Source organism: Pezoporus wallicus, unplaced genomic scaffold (assembly GCF_028554395.1).
Source record: "Pezoporus wallicus isolate ANWC-B61680 ecotype Strahan unplaced genomic scaffold, APGP_CSIRO_Pwel_v1 contig_227, whole genome shotgun sequence".
Taxonomy (NCBI): domain Eukaryota; kingdom Metazoa; phylum Chordata; class Aves; order Psittaciformes; family Psittacidae; genus Pezoporus; species Pezoporus wallicus.
Genome location: NW_026635704.1, coordinates 15,472,500 through 15,492,573, shown reverse-complemented (window position 1 = coordinate 15,492,573; position 20,074 = coordinate 15,472,500). Strand labels below are relative to the sequence as shown.

Here is a 20,074-nt window from a genome sequence, read left to right as displayed (position 1 = left end):
AGATTGATTTTTCAGACAACCTGCTGTACCAAGACTTTATTAACAAAAAAGCACTTCTTCAGGCTAAATACCTACTATTAAACATACAGGTAAACTGTTAAGCAAAAGCTGTATGATTTAATTAGGAACACCTACAAAGTTGTTTGAGTACATGTGCATATTTGCATGTGTGGATTAAAACAGAATCTGGAAAACAGTGTAAAACTGAACAAATACTTGATAAGTGTTTTACTTACTGGTTCCTAAAGTGGTCTCAGTTTATCTGAACACACTGAACACATGAAATTAAAAAAAAAAAAAAAAATTGTGACTTTTACATAATGAAGCTTTGAAACTCCTCAAAAGCATTTAATTAAGAGTTAAAATAGAGGCCACATTCTTGAGACATTTAAGTTACTGGTAAATATTTTGACTTCCAAAAAAGCTTTGGCTATGAACAACATAATGAAAATTATTTCTTTGGAAAGAGATCTTAACTTTCCAAACTTCATGTGTCATTATGCATTGAAATAGTGGGTGAAGATGAAATTTCACAAGTTTCCAAAATTTGTGAGTTTTGGAACATATTTTAATGCCGTACATGTGGCCCAAAATATGATGTGTCATGAGATTCTATCTGAAATGTTTAAAACCACATATGTATGATGAATTAAAAGAAATGTGAATCACAACTATTCATAACATGCCCCTTTGTAAGTTTCAAAAACAGTTTAGGTTTTTAATAGTAAAAAAGTTTCTACGAGTCCCTATAAACTGCTGACCATTACCCACAAAGGTGGCGGTGGTGGGGAAAACAGATTTTACTTGTGATAGCATTCCACTTAAAAGATACTTTTTGCAGTCCTGGTTTCTAACTTACCTGAAGCAGCAAACTCGAATGGTGACACAAATTAGTTAACTTAGTGGCTGCTGATTCAGTAACAAAGATTCAATAAGTTACAGTTTATGAGTTTAATCTTGTACATTTAAAAAAATTCTATATCTAAATGATAAATGAACAGGACACTTTCTTCAGTCAAAAATTTATAATCTCCTAATTTAGTAGGTAGAGAGACATAATAATCAAGCAAGATAAATTGCCATAAATTCCCATATTTAATATCTGTCCCACAGATTGCAAAAATTATTTTAATAGCCTTGACTTTCAGAGATGCTTCTCCAAAGTTTTTATACAAATTTTATTATATTTTAGGAAGAACAGTAAGATAAAAACAAGAAAATTTACCCAAAATGAAACGCAAGATGTATGTGACATTAAATGACTGTCCTGGGTTCAGTAGTAACAGTCATTTTTCTCCTTCTTGGTAGCTGGTGCAGTGCTGGCCTGGGAACAGAGCCGATAGTAATGTTTTGGTTTGGCCAAGGACTTTGTGAGCCTCATGCTCTGCCAGGAAGGAGGGGAAGCTGGGAGGAAGCAGAGGCAGGACACCTGACCCAAGCTAGCCAAAGAGGTATTCCATACCACAGCACGTCATGCCCAGGAGGTAACTGGGAGTTAGCTGGAGGGGCTGGGAGTCTGCAGGGTTGGAGGAGGTATGGGTGGGTGCTTGGTCTGCTGGGGTGGGGCGAATTATCGGTCGGCTGGTGCTGAGGTGTTGTATTCTCTTCCCTTGTTATTTCCCTTATCATTATTATTATTTGTGGTAGCAGTAATGATCTGTGTTATACCTTAGTTACTAAACTGTTCTTAACCCATGGGAGTTGCATTCTTTTCGATTCTCCTCTCCATCCCTCTGGGAGCAGGGGGAGGGCAAGAAGGAGGGGAAGTGGGTGAACGAGTTGCCTGACTGGGTTTAAACCACGACAATGACTGAGGTGAATCAAAGATCAAAACGGATGCACTGACAGCTTTTTATCTTGGAAATCTCATATTCATACTCATGAGAAACAGAGCTGTAGGGCAACAGGATAAACATGGAGCCTGAAGGCAACTGAGTATGTCAGACAACACAAAGGAAAAATTATGAGGGATGAGAAACTAAGATAATGCTCTCTACCCTGGTTTTAATATTGTTTTCTCTGTATTACAGTCTCAAAATTCATTAGTCAATTGTTAGCAGAGAAATAATAAAACCACACTAAAACCATCTGAAAGTGTGACTGTAATGTAATCACTGGCAGAGCCAGTTCTGTTTATAAAAGGCTTAGCATTTTTATTCTGAAAAAGAGTTTTTTTCAAAGTCGACAGCAGAACTAATCATACATACTTTTGAGTGAATGCTGGAAAAATGTTTCTGTATTGTATCGATAATCAAAATGCCTATTATCCCTTCTCTCAGGTTGGTGAAGAGCCTGGTAATCTTTCCATATCGTTTTTTTAATTCCTGTGAATTGTTTTTTATCTTCACAAGTTCCGCTAAAATAAGGCAGTATATAATAATCTCAGAGAAACAGAAGACAAATGGCTATGAAAGGTTATTTTACATATATTTCAGATTAGATTTAAAATAATTTAAAGCCTCACTTGTTTCATTATGTTTTCTGAAAAATAAACATCAGTAATGGTCAGTATTTTCTAGAAAACAATGCTATGAAATTATTAATAGCAGAAGAACAGCAAGGGACATACCCACTTCCACTTTTATGTCTAAACTGCAAAATTTACAAATTTGATATTTTTTTTGAGTTATGGATGGACATTGTCCTGCGCAACCCTCTCTAGGTGATCTTGCCTGACCAGAAGGGTTGGGCAAGATGACCTCCAGAGGTTTCTTATTGCCTCAACCATTCTGTGATTCTGTGAAATAAGAAAAATTAAAAAAAAGAATGTATAAAACCAGCTTGCAAAACAGTTTTCTCTCTGTTTTCCTCTGGTTTATTTTCTCTTTCTATCCTATGTGCTTTAGGGCTTTCACTGACAAAGACAATTTTCGTATTTTTGACCCACATACCTGTAATAGTTTATTCAATATCTAAGCATTTCACTTATTAGTGGAGATTATAAAATTATTATAGGAGATATAAGATTACAAATTTATTGTATCACATGTAGATTAATTTCCCTCTGGAAAACAACTCACGTTGCCATCTTGTTGCCAGACTAAGGCTAAGTATAGGTTTTCCATTCGTTTTTGTCCTGTTCTGTTTTTTAAACGGGCACGCAAAAATAAGGAAAATATTTCTGGGTCTTAAAGTAAAGAGTACCAGAGAAAACAGAAAATACTTTAGTATTATTGAAGATGAGCTTTTCCTTATGCTTCAGATAACTGAAAACTGATATCAAAGACTAAATACAGGGTACACTTGCTTTCTTAGCATACAATATCATAATCAGAGTGAAAACAGTTGTTTAGTGTAACAAAACTTGCCTGCACCTCTGCAGATAACTCTCCAACATTAATGACACTGTTTGAAAAACCTGCCTTACAGTTTACATCACATCCAACATAATCCTATGAGAAATCTTAACACCTTCTTAGCCTGCCTTTGTATGGGAGGTGCTCTATCCCCCTTATCATCCTAGTGGACCTCCACATCCTTATGTTGGGGACACCAGAACTGTATGCAGTACTCTAAGTAGTGAAACAGTACAAACATGTCTCATGCTAGTCTTGGCTTGCAGAATATTGACTAGGTAGTTAAAAAAAAATAAAAAATCAACTAGAGTAGCGAGGCAGTGGTAAACCCCCTGAATCGCACAAGAGATGAGTTCATTTTACATGGGACTGAGTTGACTTTCCTGGTTAATAGGTATGGTAGCAAGATAATGAAAAAATACATCTTGTATTATCTGGAGCAATCTGCATTCCTCACTTCAATAAGCCTCCTTTCTCCTTGTAGAGACTTCTATTGTCTACTTGCCACATAACTTACCTTCAGAGCAATTTAGCACATCCTTAGGATGCACTAAATTCATTTGGCTACCAGGTTTATCACTGAGGACACTCAGTCCTGCTGCCATCACAGGCATTTTACAGCCTACCTGAGAAACTTCAGACCTTCTTTGGTATTCAGCAGAGCAACTTTCAGCAAACTCTTTGATAATGGGCAGGTATCACACACATCCTGACTAAAATAACTATATATCACAGTCATTACTCCCTCTCCTTTTGCTGTTGATTAACTACAACCAGTAGGATTCTGTTTTATTGGGTTTGGTTTGGTTTGGTTTTTACTGGGAAAAAAAAAAATAAAATCTTTGCTATATGGCCATATTTGAATTCCTGCCTGTCCATTTTTTACCTACTGAATTTACAAGCAGGCACAAGGAGGGCTGTAAATTTTAATCCAGGATAAAAATTCTGAGGTTTTTCACGGTTTAAACTGATAAAAGTGCAATACAGAAAGCTCAACACTCAGGTGGCAAGAAAGTAAACATCATCTATCCTAAAGCCTAGTAGCTTGACTGTGTTTAGGATTTATCTTTTGATTAATGACTTTTTCCCGCTTTTATAAATGTACACAGTAAAAATGTAATATATTTCTTAGGCTCTAAAATATAAATGGGTCAAATAAAAAATATTTCAGATAATCGAGCTGGAGGGCATGGTTTCTCCTTTCTGATAAACAGTGTGACACATTCATCTCTGTAATCTCAGGTTAGACTACTGAAACATGCTGAATGAAGGAAAAAAATCAGAGTATTATAAGTCACTAGACAGTGTCTTTCAGACTTTTGATGGTGCCACTGAGCAAACAACTGACATAATTATCCTCCTCAGGTACCAGTGTGAGTGAAGCACTTACAGAAACTTGTATTATCATTCTTAACTCACCCCAGGAGTAGTTTTCAATTAGATTTCAACGACTGATTCCAGATGTTGCTTTGATTTCCATTTCTGTTTCTCAGGAAAGGACTGGTAAGCATCTTGGATAGGACTACTGCAGTTTAGGCTATCTGTCTGTCTCTGTGGCTTTGCTCATATCACGTAGTGGCTTTGCTCATATCCTGAAAGGCCACTAAATATCTGCTTACTGAGCTCTATCCAAAGGGGAAGGTAACAGTAAAAGAGGAAAAACCCCAAATGACTAAGTATACAGAAAATACAGATGACGGGTAATAGGTTAGACGTGTTTGAAATTAATTTTAGCAACACACACTTTGAGTTTGCATAACATTAGCATTACATTTCTATAGAATTAGATGTTTACACTTCAAAGTGTTCACAAAGCCAGAATAAAACTGCAAATAGTGCATGCTTAAAGCTGGCTTTTAAATCTCTGGTGTTGCTGCTTGCACAGCAAAGTAAACATATCTGTCAGAAATCCCTTTTTTGGTAAAAATGAATTCACAAGATCTGACTTCAAAATCTTTTTACACCTTTGTGAGATTTCAGTTTGAACTATTCAAAAAAATTAGCAGTGCAGATATATATGTAAGCATACAAAAGCCTGTTTAGACTTAAAATATTATATTTAAATACTGAAAACAATATCAGAATTCTAGGGAATAATTCTGGGTGACAATTATTAGGGGGCCAAATTTTTAGATTCCATTCTTAGTCATTTAAATGGCAACACTTATAAATGGATGAAAATAGCTATTATTTGAAATAGCTACTCCAAATATAGTACTATATATATTTGGAAAACAGCTTTTGCTGTTTATACTGAGAAACAATTATTTTCTGTCCAATCTGATTATCAAGCTTAAAGTGTTCTTTAGGTTTTCTCAGGGCTCTCAGAAAACACAATTACCACTTACATACTTAGTGGTTCTACAGAGGGACAGGCAGGCTCCTTCACCCACGTATAAGACAACATAAAAAATCAGCTGTGGGTGCCATCTATATGGTTGAGGGAGAGATCCTGATGGAATAGTTCAAGGCCCTGTGAAGAACGGATAATGGCCTACAGGAGCATTATTAAACAACTGATCAATGTAAACTCATAATTAATACCTAGCTGGAAGTCTCTCCTTTCAAAGAGAGATCTTTTTCTTCAAGGCCTTTTTGCATAGTCTCAGAGGTCTGGATCCTATTTGCATACTCTTCTTTCCCACTGTCTGGGGTTGATTTTGAATGGCAGACTGCTTCAACAGGAGGGGAAGGAGAGGACGCCATATTATCTCACCTACCACCATGAAGGCAAGCTCGTGGGAGCAATATGTTGGAGTGACTAATGACTATTGCTTCTATTAAGCAAGTATCATAAGGAGTATGTTTTTAAACAAATCATGGGGAGTATATTTAAAGAAAGTAGCTAGAAGCTGTGTACTGTTGCATCTTAATCCTGATGAACTTCAGGGTACTCTCAGAATGCCAGCTGGATTGAATGACTCTGGACACTCAGCACTTACACACCACCAGATCTATCAGGCAGAGAGACCTGTTTTAGTGAAAGAAGCTGGATGTCTGTCTAGACCTTAGTCAGAAGTTCCTGGCCACAACACTGCCTATATACTTCTTCAGGCCTTTTGACCTCTCCAGACCTGTACCATTTTCCAGAATCATTCTTTGTAAGTAAATATGGATGTTTTTTCTAGTTCTAAACCTAGCATTACTGATACTCCAACAAGCAAAACATTTATTATTTAATAAATAAATATTGTTAAAGTTCTCAGCTCCTGAGAATAGTTTCCCTATTTGCTGCTGTCAAATTTCTATCTGCTGTGTCATAAATTATGATGGACTTAATAAATTGTTTCCCAAAACAGTAAGACTGAATGCAAAAGTTCTCTAATGCACCCAAGATATAACAGATACTGAGCACAAACAGCACCTCCTTCCAGGAAATGTAACTGTTTAAAAGGACAAAAAAAAGTGTCCTTATACTATGATTTTCTAGCAGATGTTTCTGAATTTGCAGTTAACTCATTTTTTTAATATTTTTTTCCATTAATTTTATTGTCTGATTTTCTTCAGAAATTTTCAGTGATTAAAACCCAGTGATTCTTGGGTTTTGTTTTTGCTTTTGTTTTTCCTTCTTCACAACTATTTTCTGAAATTAAGGTAGCAACTGTATCATTGGTACCATGGACTATTACTGTGATGAAAGGGAAAAGATCCTTATCTGTGGTCCACAGAATTATGTTTAGTCACTGTTACTAGAATTTTGAGAAATTACATATTTTTCCTTTTCACAGGGTATAATACGAAGCACCAATCACCTGCACAGATGTAAAACAATTGAATGAGAAAACAATGAAATACCTATTCAGTGCTCCTCTTGAAGTAAACTGTAATTAAAAATACTTTCTTTCAGCCTTTTGAGTCCCATATGCCTCTTCAATAGAAGATCTACAGTTAAAGTACATGGTTCATTGATTCCAATTAATTTATTTAGATGACACAATTCCCCAAGGAATGCTGTGTGTATAGGCTTATTGAACACCTCCATTCTAATCTACTTAATTAATGTTATTCTTGGGAACTTTTACATTCACTTGATACAATAAAAGAGACATTATAATAAAGAACTGTATGTTGCAGTATATTTATTTCTAGCCTCAGCCTTCAATAAAAATTCCAAAATAGCCAGACAGAACAAATGCTTATCTGGTAAGTCATGGATATTAATGATTCTGGATTTAAGGTGAGGTTAGAGGAAAGAACAAAGCCTTCCTCATAGCTAATCTTTCTAAGTATAACTTTAAAGAAAAAAAAAACAAACCAAACCAAACCAAAACAAGCAAACCAAAAACATGACCTATAAATTTTGTGGACATGGTGATTCAATTTCTCTCTTTTTGTTGTTTCTTCCCTTTATTACCACTTTTCAGGAACTTGTCAGAGCAGAGTCGTATAGAGCATATGCATCATTCAAGGCACCTGTCCTGGGTTCAGCAGTAGCAGTCATTTTTCCCCTTCTTGGTAGCTGGTGCAGTGCTGTGTTTTGACTTTCGGCCTGGGAACAGAACTGATAGCGATGTTTTGGTTTGGCCAAGGACTTTGTGAGGCTCATGCTCTGCCAGGGAGGAGGGGAAGCCGGGAGGAAGCAGAGACAGGACACCTGACCCAAACTGACCAAAGAGGTATTCCATACCACAGCACGTCATGCCCAGGATGTAACTGGGAGTTAGCCGGAAGGGCTGGGAGACTGCAGGGTTGGAGGAGGTATCGGTCAGAGCTTGGTCGGGCTTGGGGGGCGAGTTATTGGTCGGCTGGTGGTGAGGTGTTTTATTCTCTTGTTCTTATCTCAACCCGTGGGAGTTGCATTCTCTTCGATTCTCCTCTCCGTCCCTCCGGGAGTAGGGGGAGGGAAAGAAGGGGGGGGGGGGGGGGGTGAGTGAATGAGTTACCTGACTGGGTTTAAACCACGACAGCACCTATTGTTAAACAAGGATGATGGAATTTATTTCCTGTCCTCCTGCTTTGTTGGTCTGTTTGAATAGTAGCTAAAAATCCTGTCCAACAATAACATACATTAAAAGAATGCAAGAATTTATTCTATTGGAATAAAAAAATAAAAACATTTGCTATTTATGTTTCCAGTTCAGACACCATAAATATACAACTCCACCCCAAAGTCTGTCTTTAAAATCTCAGGCATCCCTTTAAGTGTCCTATTCAGGTACATGTCTTGAGTGTTTTGGTAAATGGCAAAATATCAGATCCAAATTTAATTATGTCATGCATATGAACAGAACACAGGGATAAAATGATGTAACAAAAGCAATACCTTGAACTGCTGTTTAAACTCAGTGATTTCTCACAGTCTAACCTCATCACAGATACAGAATTATGCTTCTGGGAAGAGCTGTGTTTGTTAAATTTTGTCCATATTAAAGCTTTATGACAAATCAGGAAACAATGATTCCTCTGTCTAAATCTGTTGGGGTGCGGGGGGGAGGCATCTAATTTGGAACAATCCTGCATGCCGACAGGCAAGGTCAGGTTTATGACAAAATGTTAAGATCACATTGTTGCAAAAAGCAGCAAGTGAAGGGAAAGCCCTTATTATGGCAACCTACCAATTACAGCACTTGCAAATTGTGTGTCAAACGTGCATCTTTCCTCTTCTAATCTAACTATCAAGATAAAATCCAAGGCATACAGCTCCTGTTGGAAGATACACAAGAACTGTGGGATCAGAAAGAGCCTGATTTAAAACCTGAGAGAAGCCTACAGCTAGACAAAAGATTTGGTAAGAGCACCTTAATCTGGAAAGCAGTAGATCAAGCTGTCCACATGCTGGTTGAATATATTTAAACTATGACTGTCACTCAAAAATAGGCATAAACATATTCTTTCATAAAGTATGTGTATTTATCTACTTATCTTGTCTAAATATCTATCCTACTAGCTAGCTATTTAGTGCAAAAAATTCTATCAATTTATTACAGTCTTTGTGGAAGCATTATGAGCTTTGAACTCAGACCCCTAAACCACAAAGAGTAAAGAGCTATCAGATTTGTCCATGTGAGATGTACAAGGTAGAACTACACACTGGCTGTTTTGGATCTTAACATGATGTTTCTACATTCTTCATGAACCAGATGGGTAACAGCTAGGCATCGCACCACTTTCCCACAGATTCCTAAACCCTGCTTGTAATCTACCCTTGAAAGGTCACTAAAATATGTACGATACCTAGTAACACTTCTATCAGAAGGAGAAAATAAGTAACATTTGTTTACCTGTTTATCAATTTAGTATTCCACTTAGTAAAATTTAGTTATAGAATCATAGAATCATAGAATAATTAGGGTTGGAAAGGACCTTAAGATCATCTAGTTCCAATCCCCCTGCCGTGGGCAGGGACACCTTATGCTAAATCATATCACCCAAGGCCTCATCCAACCTGGTCTTGAACACTGCCAGGGATGGAGCATTCACAACCTTCCTGGGCAACCTATTCCAGTGCCTCACCACACTTACAGGAAAGAATTTCCTCCTTATATCCAAACTCCCCCTGTTTAAGTTTTAACCCATTACCCCTTGTCCTATCACTACAGTCTCTAATGAAGAGTCCCTCCCCAGCATCCATATAGGCCCCCTTCAGGTACTGGAAGGCTGCTATAAGGTCCCCACACAGCTTTCTCTTCTCCAGGCTGAACAGCCCCAACTTCCTCACCCTGTCTTCATACAGGAGGTGCTCCAGTCCCCTGACCATCCTCATGGCCCTTCTCTGGACTTGTTCCAACAGTTCCATGTCCTTTTTATGTCGAGGACACCAGAACTGCACACAAGACTCCAAGTGAGGTCTCACAAGAGCAGAGTAGAGGGGCAGGATCACCTCCTTCGACCTGCTGGTCATGCTCCTTTTGATGCAGCCCAGGATATGGTTGGCGTTCTGGGCTGCAAGCGCACACTGCCTGCCCATGTTCATTTTCTCATCAACCAACACCCCCAAGTCCTCCGCAGGGCTGCTCTGAATCTCTTCTTTGCCCAACCTGTAGCTGTGCCTGGGATTGCTCCGACCCAGGTGTAGGACCTTGCACTTGGCATGGTTAAACTTCATGAGGTTGGCATCAGCCCACCTCACAAGCATGTCAAGGTCCCTCTGGATGGCATTCCTTCCCTCCAGGGTATCAACCGAACTACACAGCTTGGTGTCATCGGCAAACTTGCTGAGGGCACACTCAATCCCACTGTCCATGTCAGTGATGAAGATGTTAAACAAGACCGGTCCCAACACCGATCCCTGAGGGACGCAGCTCGTTACTGGTCTCCAGCTGGACGTTGAGCCATTGACCACAACTCTTTGCATGTGGCCATCTAGCCAGTTCTTTATCCACTGAGTGGTCCATCCATCAAATTGATGTCACTCCAATTTAGAGACAAGGATGTCATATGGGACAGTGTCGAACGCTTTACACAAGTCCAGGTAGATGACATCAACTGCTCTACCCCCGTCCGTCAGTTCTGTAGCCCCATCATAGAAGGCCACCAAATTGGTCAGGCAGGATTTCCCCTTAGTGAAGCCATGCTGGCTGTCACCAAGCACCTTGTTGTTTCTCATGTGCCCTAGCATGCCTTCCAGGAGAATCTGCTCCAAGATTTTGCCAGGCACAGAGGTGAGACTGACTGGTCTGTAGTTTCCCGGGTCATCCATTTTCCCCTTCTTGAAGATGGGGGTTATATTTCCCTTTTTCCAGTCATTGGGAACTTCACCTGACTGCCATGATTTCTCAAATATGATGGCCAGCGGCTTAGCAACTTCATTCACCAGCTCCTTCAGGACCCACAGATGCATCTCATCAGGACCCATGGACCTGTGCACGTTCAGATTTTTAAGATGGTCTCGAACAAGTTCCTCTCCTACAGTGGGCCCAAGGTCTTCATTCTCACTGTCCCTGCATCTGCCTTCCAAGACTTGGGTGGTGCAGTCAGAGCCTTTGCCAGTGAAGACAAAGGCAAAGAAGTCATTCAGAACCTCAGCCTTCTCCAAATCCTGTGTAGCCAGTTCTCCCGAGAGCTTCCTGCAGGGGCCTATATTCTCCCTAGTCTGTTTTTTACTTGTAGAATCCCTTCCTGTTATCTTTAATACCTCTAGCTAAGTTTAACTGTAACTGGGCCTTAGCTTTCCTAACCTGGTCCCTAGCTTCCCAGACAACATCCCTGTATTCTTCCCATGCCACCTGTCCTTGCTTCCACTTATTATAAGTCTCTTTTTTCATTTGAATTTTCCTCAGGAGCTCCTTGTCCATCCAAGGAGGTCTCCTGGCCCTCCTGCTGCACTTTCTTCTAGATGGGGTGCAACACTCCTGAGCTTGTAGTAGGTGATCCTTGAATATCGACCAACAGTCTTGGGCCCCTCTGCCCTCTAGGGTTGTATCCCATGGAACCTTCCGAAGCAGGTTCCTGAAGAGGCCAAAGTCTGCTCTTTTGAAGTCCAGGGCAGTGAGCTTGCTGCACGCTCTCCTCACTGTCAAATTCGAGCATCTCATCATCGCTGCACCCAAGGCTGCCCTGCGGCGTCACATTTCCAACGAGCACTTCCCTGCTGGTGAGCACGAGGTCAAGCATAGCACCTCTCCTTGTCGGCTCCTCTATTACTTGCAGAAGGAAGTTGTCTTCCACACAATCGAGGAACCTCCTGGATTGCTTGTGCCAGGCCGTACCGTCCTTCCAACAGATGTCAGGGTGGTTGAAGTCCCCCATGAGAACAAGGGCCTGCGAGCGTGAGGCTTTTCCTATCTGCCTATGGAGTGCTTCATCCGCAGGTTCTCCTTGATCAGGCGGTCTGTAACAGATCCCCACAGTAATGTCTCCCACAGCTATATTCCCTTTAACCCTGACCCACAAACTCTCTGTGGACTGCTCACCTGTCCCCAGACAGAGTTCCATACTCTCCAGCCTATCCCTAACATAAAGGGCAATTCCCCCTCTCCGCCTGCTGGGCCTGTCTTTTCTAAAGAGCCTGTAACCTTCCATTCCAACATTCCAATCGTAGGAGCCGTCCCACCATGTTTGTGTGATACCTATTATATCATACCCCCATAGACGTGCACACATCTCTAATTCCTCTTGTTTGTTCCCCATGCTATGGGCATTTGTATAGAGGCATCTGAGCCAAGCTCCAAATGAAGCTGGATCATTGGCTGGAGTGGCTAGGATATCTTTACATTGCTCTGAGAATTTATTATAGGTGCTGGCAACTGACTGGGTGTGTTGGAATGGAATGATGCACCCTTCCCCCAACACATCTAGTTTAAAGTTTTCTTGACCAGTCTGGCAAGCCTCCTACCAAAACTGCTCTTTCCCTTCTTTACCAGACCAGCTCCACCAGCTCCCACTAGACCTGGCCTACAAGCTTGGGTCCTGTGTTCAAGACACCCAAACCCCTGACTATGACACCACCCTTTTAACCATTTATTAACCTGACCAATCCTCCTACCTTTTTTTAGGTCCTCCCCTGTATCCTGGAGAATTGATGAAAAGACAACCTGAGCTCCAGAGCCCCTAACCACCTCCCCCAGGGCTCTGGTAGTCCTCATGTTCCCCAGGCTACTACTATCTATTTCCCTAGCACCCACATGTATCACCAGGAGTGGGTAATAGTCCGTGGGACTTACCAGAGCAGGCAGCCTCTCTGCCACATCCCTGATCCATGCCCCTGGTAGGCAACACACCTACCTTGAGACGGGGTCTGGCTGGCAGACGAGTGCTTCTGTCCCTTTCAGTGTAGAGTCCCCTACTACTATGACCCGCCGCTTTTCCCTAGCAGCACCAGTAGAGATCTTCTTTACCAGGGCATCAGCCGGCTGTTTCTGGCTCGAGTGCATTTCCTCATTAGCCCCCTGCAGGACAGCAAAGCGGTTCTGCGTGGGGACAGGGGATTTAGGGGGAAGCCCCTTGCTTTTTGTTGTCCTTTTCCTTCTTTTTTTGTTGTTTTTTTTTTTGTCACTAATTCCCAGCTTCCCAGGTTAACGGCCTCCTTCTTTCCTTCATGAGGTAGAGGTGAAGCTCGAGGCCCCTGCACAGTTTGGGCCAGGAGCAAGCATTCCTGCTTCCTCTCAGCTTCCCTGACATCTCACAGCCTCTTAACAGCATCCCGCAGCTCAGCCACCTGCTGCAGGAGGACCTCCACCAGGGAGCACCGAGTGCAGCCCTGCCCATTGTGCACCATTCCCTCACCAGACCAGTGCAGGCACTCTCTACACCCCGAGCTCTGCACTGCAGCCTCCCCTCTCATCGGCTCTGTCTGGGTGCCTACGCTGGCCACCGCCGGGGCAGCCAGAGCAGAGCTGCCGGGCCAGGCCCTGATCATACGATGAGTGCTCACCATCCCACTCGCCTGCCTGCGTGAACTGCTGTGCAAACTGCCTCGACCTGCTCTGTTTGCCCGCTCTCAACCCGCTCTGTTTGCCCGCTCTGCTCGTCGCACTCCTGGTCACTCACGCTCCCTGGGGCAGGTTTTTAACTAGTCAGGGCTGGTGCTGCTGCGTCAGGCTCCGCCCCGTGTGAGTCACCTGCTCGCGGGAAATGTCTGTTCATTTCCCTAAATTTTACATGTCTACAGTCGAAGCAAAGCATTCAGACCCCCCCCTAATTCATCTGCCCTATTCAAACCTTTAGTGAAGAATACAGAACATACATCCCTGTATTGACTAAAATTTGGCCACAGATCTACATGGATGTGGTCTCTAAATTTGGTCAGGCAAAACATACCTTGACAGAAAACAATTTTCAGGTAGTGACATTAATATCGCAGAGACAAAAAATAGATAACTAATACTTCCTATACTAATGAGTTAGTATGAGAAAAAAATACCAGAAGACATATGAGAATAATATGTAAATGAGGATGAACTCCATACTTGAGCCAAACTGAATTTGCTGGACATGTAGAAATTATCTGATACACAGCTTGAGACTTATAACTTGAGATTTAAATAAGAACTTGATCTAATCACTTTTTTCTATCATCTGAATTTCCAGTGGTTGTCCAAATTACTTCCATCCTTTCATGAAATACAGGGAATGAAGCTCTAGGACATAATCATGGCTATCTAATAACTGCATCCAGTGACTCACAACATGAATGTCATCTAGCTCCTCAGGTAATCCACTGTCTTCAGGAAGCACTCTGACCTTCCTCTCAAAAATCAACATGGTTTCCTCAGTCTAAAATCTCTAGCAACCGTTGGTGTGTATTGCCCTTCCAAGACTTTTATGTCCTAAGTTCAAAAGCTACTCTGGTCTACAGTGTAAAGAGAAGAAAAATACTTTTTTCTTTGGCTATAGGAAGCATAGTTTTTTATAATAGAGAGAGCCTCAGAAGCATCTAAAATAATTAAGAAACTGTTTAGTGAACACGCCAACTAAAGAAACATATATTTATATATAGATATATATATTCCTTTTATTTTACAGAAAGCTCAATAAAATATTAATAAGCTACATAAGCCTTTTAAGGGTTTACGCTATGGAGTAATAACCCATGCTATAGATGGCTGACAACACAGCGTGGGGAATTAGCACAGCACAATTTACACCCTATTGTGCAATTCTGCTTAATTTAACAGCAAGAACTCAGCCCCCCCTGTGTGTTTCTATAAACATCTAACAATAGAAGCTTAATTCTAGAGAATTTCCTTCAAAATAAACCTGATCAAATCTTTACTATGACAACAGATGGTGATAGAGCAGATGTAACATAGGACCTGAAAGTTCAATAATTATCAGTCAAGAGCTGCAGGATGGGTACTCTGAAGATCTATAGTAAAGGCATGTTTAAAAAAAAAAAAAAATCAACAGTCATGCAAATTTCAGGAGAGAAAAATAATACCCCCCCCCCCCAACCCAGAAAAAAAAACAAAACAAAAACCACACAAGAAAATAGACCTCATAGCAGCCTTCCAGTATCTGAAGGGGGCCTATATGGATGCTGGGGTGGGACTCTTCATTAGAGACTGTAGTGATAGGACAAGGGGTAATGGGTTAAAACTTAAACAGGGGAAGTTTAGATTGGATATAAGGAAGAAATTCTTTACTGTAAGGGTGGTGAGGCACTGGAATAGGTTGCCCAGGGAAGCTGTGAATGCTCCATCCCTGGTGGTGTTCCAGACCAGGTTGGAAGAGGCCTTGGGTGATATGGTTTAGTGTGAGGTGCCCCTGCCCACGGCAGGGGGGTTGGAACGAGATGATCTTAAGGTCCTTTCCAACCCTAACTATTCTATGATTCTATAAAATACATGTCAGGAGAAGGAACAAAATCCTGTCCTTAATGTATGTGCAGAATGACTTGATTTATTTTGATTACACTCTATTTAATCATTCCAATCATTCCAATTTAAAAATATTAATACAATAGGAATGTCATCTTGAAACTTATTATACTGCAATTAAAAAAAAAATGGGGGTGTTTCATACAGATGTTTAGAACAGGCATGGTTCTATCACTCCATCTGAGCAACGCAATTCACTTTTTTAAGCATTTAGAGATGCAGCAAACGATAGTGGCTTGAGTGACAGGTAAGCCAGCCACTCTGTCATTTGCATGTATTCACCTTTATGCATTGTTTACAAGTTAGGTTTTATTAAGTAAACTCACAAAGCAGAAGTTTTAGAAGTGATTTTAATTTAGATTGTTCTAACTGCATAAGTTTAATCAAGCTGAACTGAGCCTAGGAAGCCAAAATATGAGGTGATAGTACGTTGCTGATCTAGTACAGCTGCATGTAGTTGCTCTTATTAAATTGTATTGAAAGCAAGAGAAAATGGGCATATCCATGTGTATTTGTGAATGTCATCAAGATGTAAGTATGCCTGAAAAACACTGGGATTTGTGACAATCAAGTGCTGTGGAGTTTCACACACACAATTATGTCCCACTTGCCTTAGTGTGGCACAAGTCCATTATACCATAATACTGTTTTAAAACTGAGTTAAACAAAGTTGTGGAGAGGAAATCAGACCCTGTCTCATTCTCATATAATTCTCACTATAAACTATTAACTTTGAACAGGAGAGCTACCAATTCTTTTTCCATAAATGCAGGGAAATTCTAGAGGGAAAGTTTCCTCCTAAAAAATGAAAATTAAAATTATTTAACAAGAACATCTTATCTTCTGCAGAGACATGGCAAATCTTTCAAAAAATGCTCATGTTGCAGCAGATAGAAGAGAAACAGTGTTCAACTTAAAGGATTATAGCATTCTTCCCCATTATCCTTTTTTTTATGAATTCAACATTGATTAAAGGTGAAGGGCCTTTGAATTCATCTTAATAGAGATAAAACATTCAGTGTGAGAAAATAAAGTTTTAAATACACTGCTCTGCCCAGATATTCTAATCTCTGTTTCATGTGAAACCTTGACACTCAGCATTTGTTTGTGTAGTAGAGAAACGAAAGGCTATCATTTGCTGCATTTGTGAACATATATGTGAACACAGCCATAATCCAATAAAATGGAAAATCAGCTCCTTGGGTTTGACAGGTACTGAATCTGCTTTGCACTGCTAGCTTTTTGAGTAAAGGAAGTTTTAAAGTGTAATCAGAAAGGTACTACTTTCCCAACAGCAATTGAGAAACATTTTTACTTGCACATGTAGGGAGAGGAAGTGAATTGAAGGCAAGAATGAGATTTAGATCTAAACTTTCAATTCCACTGCGCACCTAAACCAGATGTAACCAATTCATCCTCCTAGTGTGGCAATCAGTAAATGTCAAATCTCAATATAATCCAAATAGCAAATGATGGTCATAGTGCGTAGTAAAATCTCCCGTAACTGGAGGCAATATATTTGGTTTCCCACCCTGAGAAGGATCAGAAGATTTTGTAAGAAAGACTATATAATACTGATTTCCTTAGATGCTATCAAGTCAATTTTCAGCTGAGATCAGCACATTCACAAACTCACGATGGCTAATGTGAAGACTGGGAATTGAAAAGGAATGGGCAGTGCTTGTCCTCAATACACCACCAGAGTTCATTAAGGTAGGGTGTATTTTCTTGTCATTTGGAAAGGGTTAGCTGGGAAGCTGATGCCACCTTTCAGAACTCAACTGCTTAAGGATGGCTCTTGTGGGAGATGAGATTAGCTGTAATCAGCATAACAGCTGAACAGCAGTGATGAGTTCCAAGAAAAGGAAACATGAGTTTCCTCTCCCTTCGCTGATCAAACAGAGAAGCCTCTAGCTGAAACCTTGAAATATTCTATTCTTTGTGCCTCACTGCTATGAGGTCTTTATTATTTTTCATCTGGAATTATGGAAATTTTGTATATAATATAGTACCCTTTTTAGTGCATATTTAAAATGCACATTATGTTTTCAGTACCAAGTGCTTTTTTTTTTTTTTCTCAACATGATGATATTCTCTTAGATAGCACTATGTGTAGCCTGTACGTAAGTACCAGTATAGAAAACACAACCAATTTTCTAAATTTTTTGCCACCGTCTAGTGGCTTTCTTTATTACTGTCAGTTCAGAAAGGGGAAACTTTATTTCCCTGTCCTCTCACAATCTTCTTCAACAGTATGTTGTATCAGTATGTTGTCTTTGTGATCCTCTTCCAGTATTTTTTGCATCATCTTTCCACTGCTATTTAATGTATTAACACCATTCTCAGAAATTATTGCTTCATGCTGTCCATATCACTTTCTTAGCCATACTCATGACCTTTGAACATTTAAATTTCAGTAAATGTATCTTATTTTTCTAATAATTTTCCAGACAGACCTACATTCATACTTACTGTCTTAAAGACAAGATGCTATATTACATGCAGTCAGAAAGTTTCCTAATCACTTTCTCTCTTCTCTTTTTAACCTATTGCAACATTGAGACATTTGGATAACACTGCCAGTGCTACAGTAGCTTCCACACCTATGCAGGTTCATTTGTTCCCTTATTGTAATGCTAATGTGTATGTCTGTGCTAATATTTGCTTCTCCAAATCAAGAATATATTCATAAAGGAATTCTAACTAACTGGATTGGTTCGTTGACTCTAGTTTGACATTTGCCTTCACCCTGTTATATTTAACAACTAATTAAAATCCACATACATAGAGAGATAAATATATATACATATCAATTTTATTTGGCTATATATATGTACATGAACACACACACATACATATATGTAAATTCTAAGTGAAAATAACCTTCAATTGCCCTACTAGTGCTCATAAAGGAACCTATGGGTATTTGTTAAGTGAATTTAAGTATGTCTCTTGTTTTTAGCATAATAGGATGAAGACAGCAGTTGAAAGATTAACTTGAAATATCACTGATGATGGAAAATTCTATGGAAAATTTTGTTTACATAGACAAAGGCGTAAAATCAAAGGGTTCACATGCATTGATAATAATTTTGATAGGTATTTGATACTATATATACACTATATATATTAGATTTGATATACTATATATACCGTATATATTAGATTTTGATACTAATACCTAAGTGTGAGAAAGACATTAACCAAGCAATTAATATGAGACTGCCAATGAATGAACTTCAAGACTGTCAGTTGACTCAGCTTGCCCCAAGTTCTGCTGCTAGCCTGCTCCATAACCCTGTGCAAATACTTTTTTATGCCTTCATTTGGACAACAGTTCATGAATTTTTAGAACGTTAATGGATAATTCCATAAAGCATAACAATCCCATTCCCCCTTTTATAGTAAAAAGAGTAAAATGCAATCTGAAGAAAAATTATATATACATATATGTAAGTACATACATGCATTGAACAAGTTAATTTTAAAAGATTAGGCATGATATTTTTAGTAAACACTCCAGTTCCCTTTGACTTCAGAAAAAGTTACCTATTTTTAGGCAGCAAGGTATTCCCTAAAGAAAATCTACTAAGAATTCTTGAGCTAGAACAATGCACAGCTACCACACAATTAAATACAATTGAAATGAGAATTATAAACAAGACAAACACCAATTTTCTTTTTCTTACCTGCTGGTTTACTGGAAAATTCCTGTTGATTTTTTTTATCTATAAAAATGAATAAAGAAATAGGTTAATACTCAGTCATTAGATAAAAAACAACTGAACAAAAATAAACATCATTTGATTTTAGAGACAAATACCAGATACTTCCTTCCTAATTACGTATAAAAAAAGAAGAAAGTTTTCATTGAAGAGGTTGAAAACTTTGACAAGCTCATGTGAATAATAGGACATTTGGGTCACTATGTAGTTCATTCCACTGTTCAGAATACTGGAAAGGAGAATACATACAAAATTATTTATGAGTTCTATAATACCAGATCTTTTGCTTTTATCTGATAAGAATCAGAGAATTGTTCGTGTTGGAAGGGTGCTGGAAGCTGTAACTTAAATTGGAGTATTTAATTATATAAGTAACTCAGAACAACTTACTGCCATCTACCAAACTCATCAAGCTTTAAGCAAATTCCTTTCCTGAAAAAGTAGGGAAAATTGGGCTGGAATACCTTTTGAAACAGCCCTTACTCTACCCTTCTTATCCTAGGTGAAAATCAAGTGTGCAAAATCAGTTTTGGTAATTATTCAAGTAATATTTTTTCTTGTCGTGGTTTAAACCCAGTCAGGTAATTCGTTCGCTCACTTCCCCCCCTTTCTTGCCCTCCCCCTGCTCTCGGAGGGACGGAGAGGAGAATCAAAAGAATGCAACTCCCACGGGTTGAGATAAGAACAGTTTAGTAACTAAGGTATAACACAAATCACTACTGCTACCACCAATGATAATAATGATAAAGGAAATTACAAGGGAACAGAATACAACACCTCACCACCCGCTGACCGA

The 20,074-nt window shown here is 39.5% G+C and overlaps 1 protein-coding gene across 6 annotated transcripts in view; it reads right to left on the bottom strand.

Annotated features, from left to right (window-relative positions):
- Nucleotides 1–20,074, bottom strand: part of SNTG1 (syntrophin gamma 1) — a 320,400-nt gene that overhangs the window by 49,162 nt on the left and 251,164 nt on the right. For all 6 annotated transcript variants that reach the window (XM_057397761.1, XM_057397760.1, XM_057397759.1 and 3 more), the window contains one exon: nt 19,243–19,281. In XM_057397761.1, coding sequence (XP_057253744.1) covers nt 19,243–19,281 — 39 coding nt within the window. The remainder of the gene's footprint in view (nt 1–19,242; nt 19,282–20,074) is intronic.